The sequence below is a fragment of the Mya arenaria genome, chromosome 16, assembly GCF_026914265.1.
Source record: "Mya arenaria isolate MELC-2E11 chromosome 16, ASM2691426v1".
NCBI classification, from domain to species: domain Eukaryota; kingdom Metazoa; phylum Mollusca; class Bivalvia; order Myida; family Myidae; genus Mya; species Mya arenaria.
This window is the reverse complement of record NC_069137.1, coordinates 32,094,737-32,110,218: the sequence shown is the minus strand read 5'-3', so window position 1 is coordinate 32,110,218 and position 15,482 is coordinate 32,094,737. Positions and strand designations below refer to the sequence as shown.

Genomic DNA, 15,482 nt, shown 5'->3' with positions numbered 1-15,482 from the left:
CTACTTTATTCCATAATTTGCTGCCGTACGACGTCAAGGTCATGTTAGAGGTAAGTTCAAGGTTGTTGTAGCTAGCCGCTAAGTCAAGCTGTATTCTGTATGAAGGAGTTGACTTGCTCTTGGCCTAGAGCACAGTGTTTCACCTGTACCCCGCTGCTGTTTTCCATAATCTGCTGCCGTACGACGTCAAGGTCATGTTAGAGGTAAGTTCAAGGTTGTTGTAGCTAGCCGCTAAGTCAAGCTGTATTCTGTATGAAGGAGTTGACTTGCTCTTGGCCTAGAGCACAGTGTTTCACATGTACCCCGCTGCTGTTTTCCATAATCTGCTGCCGTACGACATCAAGGTCATGTTAGAGGTAAGTTCAAGGTTATTGTAGGTAAAAGCTTTGTAGAACTGTATACTATGAAGAAGTTGACATGGTCTTGGCCAAGAGCACAGTGTTTCACCTCTACCCCAATATTTTCATTATCTCCTGCCATATGATGTCAAAGTCATGTTAGAGGTAAGTTTAAGATCAATGTAGCTGAGGTAGAGGCAGTATTCTGTATGGTGGAAAACTCCACTGGGCTGAGTGCACAGTGTTCCACCTATGATGTCAAGTTTCTTTCCATTGTAGTTGCTGTTTATTTAACCTCCGAATGTGCTATATGAGTCAGTGCATAAAGATACACAGTATGAAGTGTAACTAGTGATCTTTGCAGTTCACTACACTTATTATATGTCTTATACTTATATACTTATTTGCAGGGCACTGCAGATGAGATTTTGTTAGAAAAGGTTGTAGCATGCCACTAGATCAGTTTGTATCAGCAAAAACCATGGTGATGCTAATGTTTGGGATTATAATTGCAGGGCACAGAAGATGAGATGATGTTAAAGAAGGGATGTAATATGCCTCTGGATCACGCCTGTATTGGTAAAACCAACATGGAGGTCATGGTGAGTGATGCTCATATTTGCTATTGATTTAAGCATGAACTGTCTTCATTCTTAGATTGTATAGTTTACATAACTCATTCTTACCCTTGATTTAGCTGGGGGGAGGGTTCTTAGTTGTCTGGTGTCGATATCAGGGCTGTCCTAGTCAGTGGTGGTGTTGTCAATTCTGGCATTCTCTTTGGGTTATTGTCAATGGTGTCATGAGAAAACTTTGACCATACTTTGAAAGTTGCTGAAAATAGTACATGAAAGTAGTAATTGTGTTATCAATTCAAATACATATATTTGTGGCAAGCGGTATGAATTCCGGCTTCAGTAATTGATTGAAATGCCAAATATTGACTGATGAGAACAACAGATTGGTATTACAAATTTGGCTTCTAGTGCCCTTTTTTGATTTCATTTTTTACATAATTTGACTATCTGTATATGTGTTATAACAATTTGTACACCATTAACTACCCAAACCTAATTTGTTTGCAGATATCAAACTACCTTGATAAGGATTGGCACGGACGCAGGGTCATAGACTTTGACATCCCGGAACTGTCAATTTTGAGTTTTGAGAGCTACCAAGGGAAGAAGAAAGTTACCATGGTTAATATATTTACTTTAAAATAAAAATAAAGGATTAAAGTGATTATAAAATATGGCATAGTAATTTTAACTGATCCTCCAGTGGAGTTGAACTGAACAAAATATAGAATGTAATCAAGGGAATTTTCTTAACCCAACATTATTTGTAATAGGAGAAAATAACCAGCATTTAATAATTTTCAAAACTAAATTTATATTTTTCAAATCAGAAATGATGATGATGTAGATCCTGGTTTGGTATGGTTTAGGACTTGTTTCAAGACTTACTTGTAATTTTCAGCACTCCAAATTAACCTTAATGTCCTATTGCTCTGTTTCAGGACCTAGGCCTGCACTTTAAGAAAGGAGAGGGTTCTATCAATGTGTCTGTGTTCAGCCCATACTGGATGGTAAACAAGACTACCCTGCTCCTCAGATATAAGGTGAGTCCTGTATATTATACCAGAGTGAATAATTCCTGGACAATTTAACCAAGAACTAGATCCTCACTTTAAGAAAGGAGTGGGCTGTATCAATGTGCCTGTGTTTCAGCCCTTGCTGAATGGTCAACAGTACTGCTCCTCCAATATAAGGTTGGTCTATGATGTGTTTTGTCATCACTGTTGACCATTTAATCATTATTGTGTTACTGTTAATAAGTTAAAGTTTACATTTGTGTCTATAAATAGATGTTTATATCTTGTTACTATTTATGGGCAGAAGATAATGAACCAATTGAAAAGGACCCTGATGTTATCCAATATTTACTTAATATATCAATTGTTTTATCCATTGTTTGTGTTGAAATAGATACTTACATCATGTTACTATTTATAGACAGGAGACGACGACCCTGTGGAACCCTATTGAACATGCCCTAGATTTTAACCCAATATTTAACTTAATATAGAAGCATGACTCACAGTTGTGTCTTAAAATAGATACTTACATCATGTTACATCATGTCTAAAAATAGATACTTACATCATGTTACTATTTATAGGCTGGAGACGACGAGCCAATGGAACACGCCCCTGATGTCAAGGATATTATCATGTTCTCATTCAAGAAGGGATCTCTCTTCAGCAAGAAAAAGGTAATTGTTACAAGTTTGCTAAATTATTCGACTTATATAGCTTTTCTGATGTGTTATTTTTGTAGGATACGAAAATGTTTCATGTGTGAATTGTACACTTATATGTCAAATTTATTGTTAAGATTGTGATGTTAGTTGTGAATATGTTTCTGTAGCCATGAACGTTTGGAGTAGGTTTTGTTTGTGATTTATGAACATTATCTAAATATGTTTTGCAAATTGTATTTAGGACTCAGAAAAGGTAAGAGGATTGAGTGTGTTACATGCCCTCTTCCGCCTTTGCCTGAATTAAATGTACAAGTAAATGAAGTATAAATTCTACTTTTACTTCTAAAATGTATATGTGCATAGAAGTGCCGTTTTCTATACTTCAGCATATTATGCTCTTTCCATGCATATCTTGTTTTATAGTTCATTGCTCCAAACAGGCCAATCAGAGCTTGGTATTTTGTGCACAATCTCTATATTTCATGGTGCTCATGGCTGAGTTGGTTCATATATTAGGCTGAGATGTAACATTCAATGGTCCACTTACTTGAGTTTCAATGATAAACCGTAAAAGCCAGTTTAAGCCAGTTATAGTTCTTGTATTGCAAGTTGAACAAACTTGTTCCTACAGTCGCTGTTGCTCCCTTAGAATTAATTCTTTAATTTGATATACATGAATGATGACCTAAACACACCAGAGAGAAAATCTAGGAAATGCCAAAAAAAACCAATACAAATGTTTCTATTATAAAAGATTTGTATTTTTATAATGGAACTTTATCTTTTGACGATTGAAGTTTGATATTTAATTTTCTTTGCTATAAACTCAATAGTAAATTGCTGAAGAATTGCGTATATATTTTATCTGCAATATTTTCCTTTGTACCAGGGTTTTAGTTGTTTAAGTTCTGATGCTGGGGTAAGCATTTCACGCTAGATTTTGAAGTGCCACACAACCTCATAAGTATTCTTGTTGTCCCTGAAAAATTCTCCATAGCGTTAAACCGTGATACTTGCAAATTAATTTCTTAACTTTTAATAAAGTAGAACAGGCATTGGAGAACTAATTTTTAATATGCATTAGAAAAATGTAGGGGCTCTAAACAGTTCCTGATGAATGTGACTGTGGTAATATGTAATAGGTTCAATTTTTTTTAAATAAAAAAATATTTCTAGATTGGTCAATATTATGATAAAATATATAAAGTAACTCATAATGCTACATTTACACTATGTACCCGGTGGCCAAGGCAGCCCCGTTTCAGACCACCGTGGAGAAAACGGGATAAATGTGAGACAGTGCGGGGGGACGAGATAACGTGACAGACCGTTATTGCCGTGCATGCTGGGCCTGATTTTTAAACTGTCAAAACGGCAGCCACGGTGTGGATGAGAAACGTAGTAGGTCGTAGTAAAACGGGGTAAACGCAATGACACATGACAGTTCGTGACAGTACATAATAGGCCGTTACACAACTTATAAATCGTCCGTAGGGGGGTGGAAATCATATGTAATCCCCGGCATCTAAAGTTCCTTTCCAGTTTTGTCACGTTGTGCTTCGTTTTGTCACAAAATCTTCTTCATCTTGGGAATTCATGTTTACTTGTCGAAGTATTCTGATACAGTGATTGGTGTTGCTTGGGGGATTTTTTTTATACCGTGGACACAAACGTAATCCAAAGTTCTGCGTTGTTCGCGTTCGATGCATAGGAGGCCTTGACAAAACGTGGAAAACGCATCAGACCTGGATGAAGACGTGAACAATGTGAGGGATCCCATCAGAACATATCAGACCGGGACGCAACGTACATGTATCCCTGGTAGACTGTGCCCGGACCTTTTCGCCCCTGCGGCTTGTCACGGTTAGTTTGATATGACGTGAGGACACTTAGCACAACCTAACAACACTTGTTTATTGAGACAAAAATGGCCAAAATCCCACGGCGCAATATGTTTCGGGCAAACGGGGCTGCCATGGCTACCGGGAACATAGTGTAAATGTAGCATTAGATAAAATGTAAAACAATACGGAAAATGTTGTCAAACAAACGTTATGCAAAACTGTTATGGAAGGCTACACTTTTTGAAGGATGACTTGCCAGAGAAAAAGACCGGCACCTTGGAACGAAAGAAGGAAGGAAAAAATAAGCCGAAAGTGAAAGAAATGAAGCAGAGTGGGAAAGTATGTTGGCATCCGCGCACGAGCCCAGGATGTTGACATGTGCTATATGATTTTTGTAACCTTGGCTTTTATGATAATAGGGCATTTGAAGGAAATATTGAAGAGTTTATGAACAATTTTATCTGCAAAGCTTCATTAACTCATAGAACAGTGAGATAATTTATAGGAGTGAAATTATTAATAATAGGACTTAGATGCAGTTATCATAACTTATTTTTAACAAAATTTATTTCCTTAAAGTTGCATAACTGTGCTTGAAAAAAATAAAATAAAATTTTGCTGTAAAATATTTTAATATACAGATGTTTAGCATCTGCTGCATGTGTATGAATAGTTCTATATAAATGTGTATGAATAGTTCTGTATACACCTGTATGAATAGTTCTATATACACGTTTGTGAATAGCTCTTTATTCACATGTATGAATAGTTCTATATACAGGTGTATGAATAGCTCTTTATTCACATTTATGAATAGTTCTATATACAGGTGTGTGAATAGCTCTTTATTCACATTTATGAATAGTTCTATATACACGTTTGTGAATAGCTCTTTATTCACATTTATGAATAGTTCTATATACAGGTGTGTGAATAGCTCTTTATTCACATTTATGAATAGTTCTATATACACGTTTGTGAATAGCTCTTTATTCACATTTATGAATAGTTCTATATACAGGTGTGTGAATAGCTCTTTATACATGTGTATCAATTGTTCTATATACATGTGTAGTTCTATATACATTTGTATGAATAGTTATATATACATGTAAATAGCTTTTAGCTCGACTATTCGAAGAATAGGTGGGCTATACTACTCGTCCCGGCGTCGGCGTCCGGTTAAAGTTTTAGGGCAAGTTGGGATTTTCACTTATAAGTCCAATACCCTTCATTCAATTGACTTAATACTTCACACAGTTGTTCAGAGCCATCACATAATGAGGTTAGATAACTCCATATTATCTTTAATACAAATTATGGCCCCTGATTGTCCATGGAACTTAGGTTAAAGTTTTAGGGCAGGTTGGGATATTTATTAATAACTTCTATACCCTTCATTCAATTGACTTAATACTTCACACAATTGTTCAGGACCATCACCCAATGAGGTTACATAACTCCATATCCTTAATTAATACAAGTTATGGCCCCTGATTGACTTAAAGTTTTAGGCAAGTAAAAGTTAAGAGCAAATTGGGATTTTAATAAAAAAAGCTTCTATACCATTCATTCAATGCACTTATTAAAATTCAAAATTATTTACGACCATCTTACAACAAGAAACATAACTCCATTTCAACCGTAAATACAAATTATGGCCCTTGATTTTTTTGATTTTTTTTTTTTTTAATTTCTTTTGAAAGGCATATTTGTATATTCTTAACCACATTTTCATAATGGGAAATCAAGTTATTTGAATGACTTGCGTCATTGTTCGGGCTTCAGCATCAAAGTCACCTTATATATGGAATAATTTTAGTTAGGTTTGACATAAAGAGACCAAACTTGGTAATATTACATCGTTATTGTATTCACTTCTAAGTCAAAGCAGCGTAGTCGAGCGCGCTGTCTTACGACGGCTCTTGTTATTACAGCTGTGACATATATATAAATATATTTCCTCTAATGCCTTATTTCCATGGTTAGTCACAATTTTCAGACCTGGTGTTCAATTTTGTCAGGCATTTTGCTAGAAAGGAATGATGATTTAATGATTTGCACAGTCATCCTTGTACAGAAATATCATCATGTTGATTCAATGTGGTGAAAATGATAATGCAACCCTTTTCTACCTTTTTTATTGTCAGAAATAGATATAAAACTGCATAACTAAATGGTATTATTATCATTGTAGGTAAAATATTTAGAATTACTTATCAAAGTTAAAGTGGTTTATTAAGCGGATATGAAGGAATTTCATTCCATGTACGATATTTCTGTACAACTGTAATACCCTTATGCACAAACTTTTACTAATATTCGAAAGTTTTTTTTACTTATTTTCAGGACATTATTATAGCTTACTGTGGCTAAATGCAGTTTATCTTTAAATTTTAGCTTAGATATTGACTATAGTGCATCATTTTGCAGAATTCAAGTGAGATAGTGCCATTCTTACATTGTATTATGCAGAGACAATCCAATGAGGTTGCATTTGTTAATGAATGTTAAATTTTTAATCACTGATTTTTGGTGATTTACGATGAGTTCTGCTAGTTGCATGGCTTTATATTTTCTTCCATTTGGAAGAAAGCTTGAGACTGCTTTTATTGTTGTTATTTTATGTACATGTACAATCTATTCAAGCAATGAGTTGCTTAAATGGCATGGTTTCTGTGTTTTATTTCAAGACCAGTTTTTAAAATATGTTTGTGGGTAGGCAACACAACCCATCAGTAAAAACTATTAACAAAATTATTAAGATTTATATTTGATCAGATAATATATATATAAGTACCATGTTAACCAAATGCTAATGTTAAAGCTTTGAATAATATTCAGTTTTTATTAGGAATTTAGGCATTTCAATACAATATCATATTGACCAATATTTTTTTAACAGCAATACACCAATAGACATACTGTTATATCATTATTTATTTTCTTAAGTTACAAGCAATCTGATTGGTCTATTTGCAGGCATCCCTATGTATTGGAGAAGGTGATTGGTCAGACAAGTTCTCTCTGGATGTTGTGGGCAGCTCTGGAACTGTGCAGAGCAAGAACAAAAACAGGACCTGGGAGGTTGGTTATTTGAAAAGAAACAATCCTGATAAACTTTATTCCACTGTCAAACACAGTACATGTATATTAAATTCACCAAACTGTCGCATGGTGTGTTAGTTGGTTGGTTGCTCTGTTGGCAAATGTTTCTATAGCAAACTATTGCCACAGTTAAAGTATTATCACTCTAATATTTGGTACACATTAAAAGGATGATGGGTAGTATTTCCTTACATATTTTTGGTGACCTACGTCAATTGTCTTAGAATTATGTGCCCTTGAATATGATTTTAACACTTTAGGCTATTTTTCAGTTTGTAGAACAAACCACTCCCACAGTTTTAGAGATATCATTCTGATAGTTGTTAAAACATTGACACCATGATGGGTAATAGTGCTAGCATAATTTTCTTTACACATGGCTAATTTCATTTTCATTGATCCTGCAACTTTTTTTAGGGCATTTATGCCTACTACATACTATCCAAACTTTCCATGTAACCATAGTATTACTTACATAGTTATACTTAATCAGAAAACATGTTGTCAAGTTAAAGCCTAACCAAGCTGATGACATTCACCCCCCCCCCCCCCCCTACCCCCCAATATGCTAGAACCATATGCAAATGTATCTTAAATGTGGATTATTGTTTCTAGGTGGGAGTCAGCATAGTCCTCTCCAGTTCAGGCCTGACAAAAGTGGTGACATTCACCCCCTTCTACATGCTAGTCAACTCTTCCCCTTACACTTACCAGTGCAAGGAAACTATAACAAGCAGTGAATGGATTGAAGTGCCACCCAAACAGGTTTGTTACTTTAAACCTAAAAAACAAACCAAGAATACCAAGTATGTGGTGTCCATCAAACTTTTCATTTCTCTTTATAGTAATGGTAGGCGCAATTCCATGCCTGTGTGTGTGTGTGCGTCCGTCCGTCCCACATTCATTTCTTTGGATCTCCTCTTACATTTCTCATGCGATTTCTACCAAACTTTCACAGATTGATGATCATAAAGTGAAGCAGCGCATATTGTTGGGCTTTTGCAATTGAACCATTTTTGAAAGAGTTATAGCTCTTTTTTTCATTTAAAATGGTTTCTTCGTAACTCCTCTTACGTTTTTCATGCGATTTCTACCAAACTTTCACAGATTGATGATAATGAAGTGAAGCAGCGCATATTATCGGGCTTTTCCGATTTGACCATTTTTTAAAGAGTTATTGCCTTTGCTTATTTTACATTTAAAATTGGTTTCTTCGCAACTCCTCTTACGTTTTTCATGCGATTTCTACCAAACTTTCACAGATTGATGACTATATAGTGACCCAGCACATATTGTCGGGCTTTTGCGATTCAACCATTTTTGAAAGAGTTATAGCCCTTTGTTTATTTTACATTTAAAATTGGTTTCTTCGCAACTCCTCTTACGTTTTTCATGCGATTTCTACCAAACTTTCACAGATTGATGACTATATAGTGACGCAGCGCATATTGTCAGGCTTTTGCAATTTGACCTTTTTTGAAAGAGTTATTGCCCTTTCTTAATTTTACGCATTTCTTATGTTCCCGAGAAACTACCATTACCATTGATTGGCTTTCGTTACAAAAAAATGCCCCAATGAGGCGGTGCATATAGCTGTCTTTGACCGCTCTTGTGGTTAAGGTGAACGTATGTATTTGTTTTTATCCATTGAATGGACATCCACAATAAAGAATGGGAAACAACGTTGGAATGCTTACAAAGAGTAAAACAAAATTACTCCTTAACATCCAGTTCAAGCCTACAAGGAATTTTAACAAAGAGATATCGAGCCAACAGGTTTTAATGTAGTAAGCACTAATTTCGTTTAGCTTGATTGTGATGAATTATGATAACTGCTATAGGATCACTGTGTGTCTGTTTCCTGGGTAGAAACCAGTACGGGTGTTAATTTTGAGGGGCCGTAAGAAAGTGCCACTAATGGGGATCAAGCCCACAATCTCTTGGATGGCTCTGGTTCATTGCTCTCTTATTACATCATCATGTTCTGCATATCACATAGTAAATACTAATAGGACTAAGGTACATTAAAACCAATGATTTATTCCTAGTTGTATTTATACCAGAAGGTAGATGATAGTGCAAGTGTAAGACAATTCAAACAAAACATTCCGCTGGAAATAAAACTACAAGCATTGAAAATGAAGTTTCAAAGACAAGCTAGGAAGAACAAAACACACAACACAAAACTAGTTTAATGTTAAATGTACATTCTGTCATATACTGTCTGGGGTGAGTTGCGTAGACATCTTTATGACCAGAGTCAAAATAGATGGATAGACCTAGGTGGCCCTGTCTGCTAAGGTACCATTGTCTAGAAGTTGGTTGGATAATGATCAGCAGTAGCAACTCACTCCTGATTTTCCAATAAAGTTGGCATTCGTCATTCTACACTCAGAGGAAGGGACCTCAGATTTATTGTAAATAAGAAAATCCTAATTTAAAGCAGTTTAAAAATTTGGCTACATTGGTTAAAAATCAATTTAATTTGTTTTCATCCTAGGTAAAGTGAGAAAAGTGATGTCTAAATTAGAATATTCCAAGAATTCACTATAATCTAATAAAAATTTGAGATATAATTATGAAGTGTAAAACTTTTAACAGGTGTTGTCACTATTAAATATTTACACCTCAACTTCCATTCCTTAAATGAACTGCATTTTGGCAATTGCTTTCATCAATCGATGAACACAACATGTTTGGATATGTTCGGATCGCCATTCATCGCATAACAATATACATGAAAACTATTGATCTTGTTATTGTTTATATTGTGTCAGTAGGTCCCGTAAAATATAAATCAACATTTTAGAAAGTGTTAATTTGTTAGATTTTAAACGTATTGTTGCCATTAGTGTTTAAATTTAACGTTTAAAAGTGATTTCAAGTGGTTGATCTTTTCCCGCATTATTGTGACGTCATTTGAAAAATGTTTCCGGTAACAGTCGGGTCGTTGTATTTACAGAATGGGTAAGAAAGGATTAATGAAAGTTGTTTTTTTTAAATGAAATAAGTATTTTTTTAACAATTCTTGAATGAAATAAGGAACTATTGGTGTAAATATAAGTAATGAATTGCGGGGTTGATGTCATTATAAGGGTTATGAACGCAATTGGGCTGGTCAAAGTACGCGTGGAGTCCTTCGGACTCATACACTTTGACCAGCCCAATTGTGTTCATACCCAGATAATGACATCAAGCCTGTAATTCATTCCTTAATTTTATTAATTATGTTCATGTTATTTATACTTGGAAATAGGCTTATATTTCAGCTCTTAATATGCAACATTTTTGTTCTGTGTTTTTTTCTGCCACCACGTGTGTTTAACCTGTCCGTTTGTCTCCATCGAACGTTCGGGTTTCCAATAAGGTATGGCATTATCATTATAGTAAGACATGGCAACAATATTAAGAATAGTCCTAAAATAACGTACAGATTTCAAAAGATTTCTTTCCCTTTTGTGTGGACAATTTCACAAATAATATTAAAATTGTGTGACAAATTCATGGTAATTTCTATCCCTGATGTATAGACGATTTCAGCGATGTAATCTAGACAGTATATCAAATTGAGGGTTACTTCTTTTGCCTTTGTGTGGACATTATCACAAATATTATCAAGATAGTATGACAAATTGATGATAATTTCTATCCCGGATGTGAAGACAATTTCACAGACGTTCACAAGATGGTATAATAAGTTGAAAATAATTAATTTTCCAGCTTCATAGAAAGGTTCACTAATATGATATATAATGTAAAATACATTGGCAGTAATAGATTGGCATCCAGAGCTATATAAAACAATATACCAACTCCCACAATAAATCAGCAAAAAAGAGATAAAAATGAATGATGTCAAGCCAACCATTTTCAGCATAGTTAACCCAAACTGGGTTAGGTTAAGAATGATCCACTTGACCAATGCATATACTTTCCAAATAAATATCTTCACATTTCTTATCCATATCAGTGTGATTGTCATTGGGAAAAGTTGATTTGTCAGATTTATTAATAGCCCCTCTAAATGTGGGGAAACAGTTTGTGTTTCTGCGTCTTGCATTGCTTTATTTTCCATCCTTTCTGTTTTTGGAAAAACTTCTTTCTTTTCAGTGTCATGCTGATTGTCAATAATGCCTTTGATGTCATTTTCAAAATCATCAATTAGGTTTTGTATCGTCATGTTTTTTTGGAAATGTGTATGTCAATGGATTGGTTTTGTCAATTTCGATCTCTTTTCGACACATCGGGGCAAGGAAACATTAAATTGTTCCGTCCCTTTTTTCTTCTCTTCCTTATACACAATATCATACACTGTTGACACAGCGTGTGTTGACATGGCAACTGTCTCGGGTCCTTGAAAATCTCCATGCAGATTGAACATGTCAGAATCTGTCGTAATGTTTCAAGCACTGACAGTGCCATTGTTTACAGAGTTAAAGTATATGGGTAACCAATCTGAAAAAGAAACCATATGATTTGAAATGGATGAAGTCTTCTTTGAAACTCATACATTGCCTCATAGGTTAGAAAACAATGAACAATAGATGATATTTTAAAAAGTATGGTTGAGTACACAATGGCTTTGAAAATATTAGTATGAATTTAGTATTTACAGCATTTGTTGACGTTATGATGTGTTAAATAATGCTTATATTTATGCAACTTTCTGCTAACAATGACAATATACTTTGTTCTTAATAATCCATTTATTATTGAATAATATTCCTTTGTTTACATACTTTTATAAAAAAAGAGTTTAATATAAACTTGTAGTTTAAAATTCAGCAATAAATCACTCCCAAACGTAAGGTGCTATATGTAAAGAAAATAGATTTATTTATGTATGCATTTTGTTATTCCAAAATACTGAATGCAATATCGACCATTAAAATCTGATTTCACAAAATGGTAATAAAGAAATAACATTGTATCCAGCCAGCTAGATCACTTGGAGAGGTATCAGGTTACATCTTTTCAGTTTTTCAACATTCAATCTATTTCGGTTCAATCTATTTCGGTTCCATATTTTTGTCATACATAGGTGCATACCGCATTTATCCTCATACATGCAAATGCCTTAATAGTTGTGCAGGGATGTTTTAACCTCGGCAGTTTCACAGATTCTATGACCTTAAAGGGACTAGACACCAGTTGGTCCAAAAATCGGCAAAGTCAGTATTTCCTCAAAACAAGCCTAGAACTGTCAATGCGAGCTAGTAGGAGGCCAGTTATACATCATTTTACATGATTGAAAGAATAAAATCATCACTCATGTTGCTGTCTTATATAAGTTTTCCCATTTAAAAATAGTGCATATTGGTTTCCCAGTTAAAATCATACCTGTTAATGAGTACAAATAAATATACCAACGCTATTTTAAAACTTACTGGGATTTAAGTGATAGACAACCCAAGTAAATTTCAAATCGAAAAATGCGCAAATACTGCATTAGATGCATGTGTAGTAAGTGATGGGATACATCAGTAAGTGAGACTCATTGCATTGTACACAACAATGTCAATTTTATTTCAATTTTGGACAATTTTTTTTCAGTTGTATCATCTGGTGTCTAGTCCCTTTCTAGACCATTTCTTTGACAGCACACTTGCTGATGCCACTATTATAAACCTGTAACCTAGCCAACCTCTCTTAGGTTACATTTAATTTTCGAATATTTTGTGTGAGAGGGTCTGAAAAATGACAGGCGCATGGCACATCTTTTATAAAAAGTATGGTAAGTGACAGTGCCCAGATTGTTGAAGCTGTTGCAGTTTGTCAAAAGCATAGTTGCTTCAGGTCTGGCTGGGTTTTCATGATGTTATGATTACCCGTAGATGATAGTATGGCATCTTCTTGACCATCTGAAACCAACAGCCTTTAACTTAATAGACAGTAGTTGTCATGAAATTTTGAATAGGGATTTTCAAACTAGTATGTTCGAAGTCTCATATTCAGCTTTTAATTTCAGATGGGCGATTTAAAGGTTGCAATTATGAAATCATCAGAAACAACTGTAATTGTACATTTTCAAGTTCTCATCATTGCAATCCAACGTGTTCAGGTCACAAAAAAAATCTAAAATTAATGTAAACCTTTAGAAAATAAGGATTCTACAGTGCATACTGATGATTTGGCATCAAACTGCAATGTTGAGTAGAATTTACAGAAGGAGTATATATCTGTAAAATGTTCACAATTTCAGCCAGTCATGTTTGTTTCTTCCAGTGTGTGCCACTGTGGCCCCTGCAATCAGGCAAGGAGATGAAGATGCAGGCAACCGTGAAAGATTCTGACATCTCAACCAATCATTTCCTCTTTAACAAACCACACTCTTCACTCATGCGATTGGACAATAATGTAAGTATAAACCAATAGGTTCCTCTTTAACAAACTTACCCATCTCTATGTGATTGGACCGTAACGTATATATCAAGCAATCAGACTTTGCGGTCGTTCATATAATTTGGAAGAAGTTGATTAGTAACTTATTTGGAAGTTTTATCAGTTTACTCCAGTCTAATGAGGAATGATTAACTGCTTTAAGAATGATGGAAAGATTCTTATCAATGGGATTAATGTCAGACCTGAAATTATTTATTTAAAATGAACACAGTCAAAAACTCGTATTGGAAGATTCCTCATGCATTTGACACAAAATATGTGAGTTATTTCATATTGATTTTATTTGACTGCTCTTTTAAGTTACAAAACTATGTAACACAGAGGAAAGTAACATCAGACAAAACCCAATGTTTTTCTATCACAGTATGGTGGGATAAATGTGGAGGTTCAGGAGACTGAGAGCGCCATGGTAACGACTTTCACCAACTACAAGGACGGTCTGGCAACAGTCAACGTTGTGAATCATACCGACAAGTGTGATATACAGTTCTTTCAAAGGTATGCAGGGCTGAGGTATTACTCTTTTTATGCCCCCGAGGGTGGGCATATCAAAATCGCACCGTCCGTCCGGCCTGCTCAATAACTCGTGTCCGGGCTGTAACTTTCCCTTGTATGGACAGATTTTAAAATAACTTGCCACATATGTTCCACATACCAAGACAACGTGTCGCGTGAAAGACCCATGTCCCTACCTCTAAGTTCAAGTTCCCACTTAGTGTTTATTCACAATGGAGTGCTGCATATAAGGACATAAGAGTATAGGTTGTCGTGTCTGGGCTGTAACTTTCCCTTGTATGGTTATATTTTAAAATAACTTGCCACATGTGTTCCACATACCAAGACGACGTGTCGCGTGCAAGACCCGTGTCCCTACCTCTGAGGTCAAGGTCACACTTAGGTGTTTATTCACAATGGAGTGCTGCATATAAGGACATAGAGTATAGGTTGTCGTGTCAGGGCTGTAACTTTCCCTTGTATGGACAGATTTAAAATAACTTGCCACATGTGTTCCACATACCAAGACGATGTCTCGCATGCAAGACCCGTGTCCCTACCTCTAAGGTCAAGGTCACACTTAAGTGTTTATTCACAATGGAGTGCAGGTGTTTATTCACAATGGAGTGCTGCATATAAGGACATAGAGTATAGGTTGTCGTGTCCGGGCTGTAACTTTCCCTTGTATGGACAGATTTTAAAATAACTTGCCACATGTGTTCCACATGCCAAGACGACGTGTCGCGTGAAAGACCCGTGTTCCTACCTCTCAGGTCAAGGTCACACTTAGGTGTTTATTCACAATGGAATGCTGCATATAAGGACATAGAGTTTAGGTTGTCATGTCCGGGCTGTAACTTTCTCTTGTATGGACATATTTTAAAGTAACTTGCCACATGTGTTCCACATACCAAGACGACGTGTCACGTGCAAGGCCCGTGTCCCTTCCTTTAGGGTCAAGGTGTTTATTCACAATGGAATGCTGCATATAAGGATATAGAGTATAGGTTGTCATGTCCGGCATGTAACTTTC

At 35.4% G+C, this 15,482-nt stretch overlaps 1 protein-coding gene and 1 long non-coding RNA gene across 6 annotated transcripts in view; one reads left to right on the top strand and one right to left on the bottom strand.

Moving 5' to 3' along the window:
• LOC128221263 (intermembrane lipid transfer protein VPS13A-like) overlaps nucleotides 1-15,482 on the top strand; it is a 119,624-nt gene that overhangs the window by 79,176 nt on the left and 24,966 nt on the right. For all 5 annotated transcript variants that reach the window (XM_052929810.1, XM_052929809.1, XM_052929808.1 and 2 more), the window contains 9 exons: nucleotides 854-940; nucleotides 1,424-1,537; nucleotides 1,858-1,959; nucleotides 2,520-2,612; nucleotides 4,691-4,783; nucleotides 7,427-7,531; nucleotides 8,168-8,317; nucleotides 13,778-13,909; nucleotides 14,319-14,452. In XM_052929810.1, the coding sequence (XP_052785770.1) occupies nucleotides 854-940; nucleotides 1,424-1,537; nucleotides 1,858-1,959; nucleotides 2,520-2,612; nucleotides 4,691-4,783; nucleotides 7,427-7,531; nucleotides 8,168-8,317; nucleotides 13,778-13,909; nucleotides 14,319-14,452 (1,010 nt within the window). The remainder of the gene's footprint in view (nucleotides 1-853; nucleotides 941-1,423; nucleotides 1,538-1,857; nucleotides 1,960-2,519; nucleotides 2,613-4,690; nucleotides 4,784-7,426; nucleotides 7,532-8,167; nucleotides 8,318-13,777; nucleotides 13,910-14,318; nucleotides 14,453-15,482) is intronic.
• On the bottom strand, nucleotides 9,573-12,447 carry LOC128221264 (uncharacterized). The gene is made up of 2 exons (XR_008258933.1): nucleotides 12,292-12,447; nucleotides 9,573-12,007 (listed from the first exon to the last, which is right to left on the bottom strand). It is a non-coding gene; the product is annotated as an uncharacterized LOC128221264 (long non-coding RNA).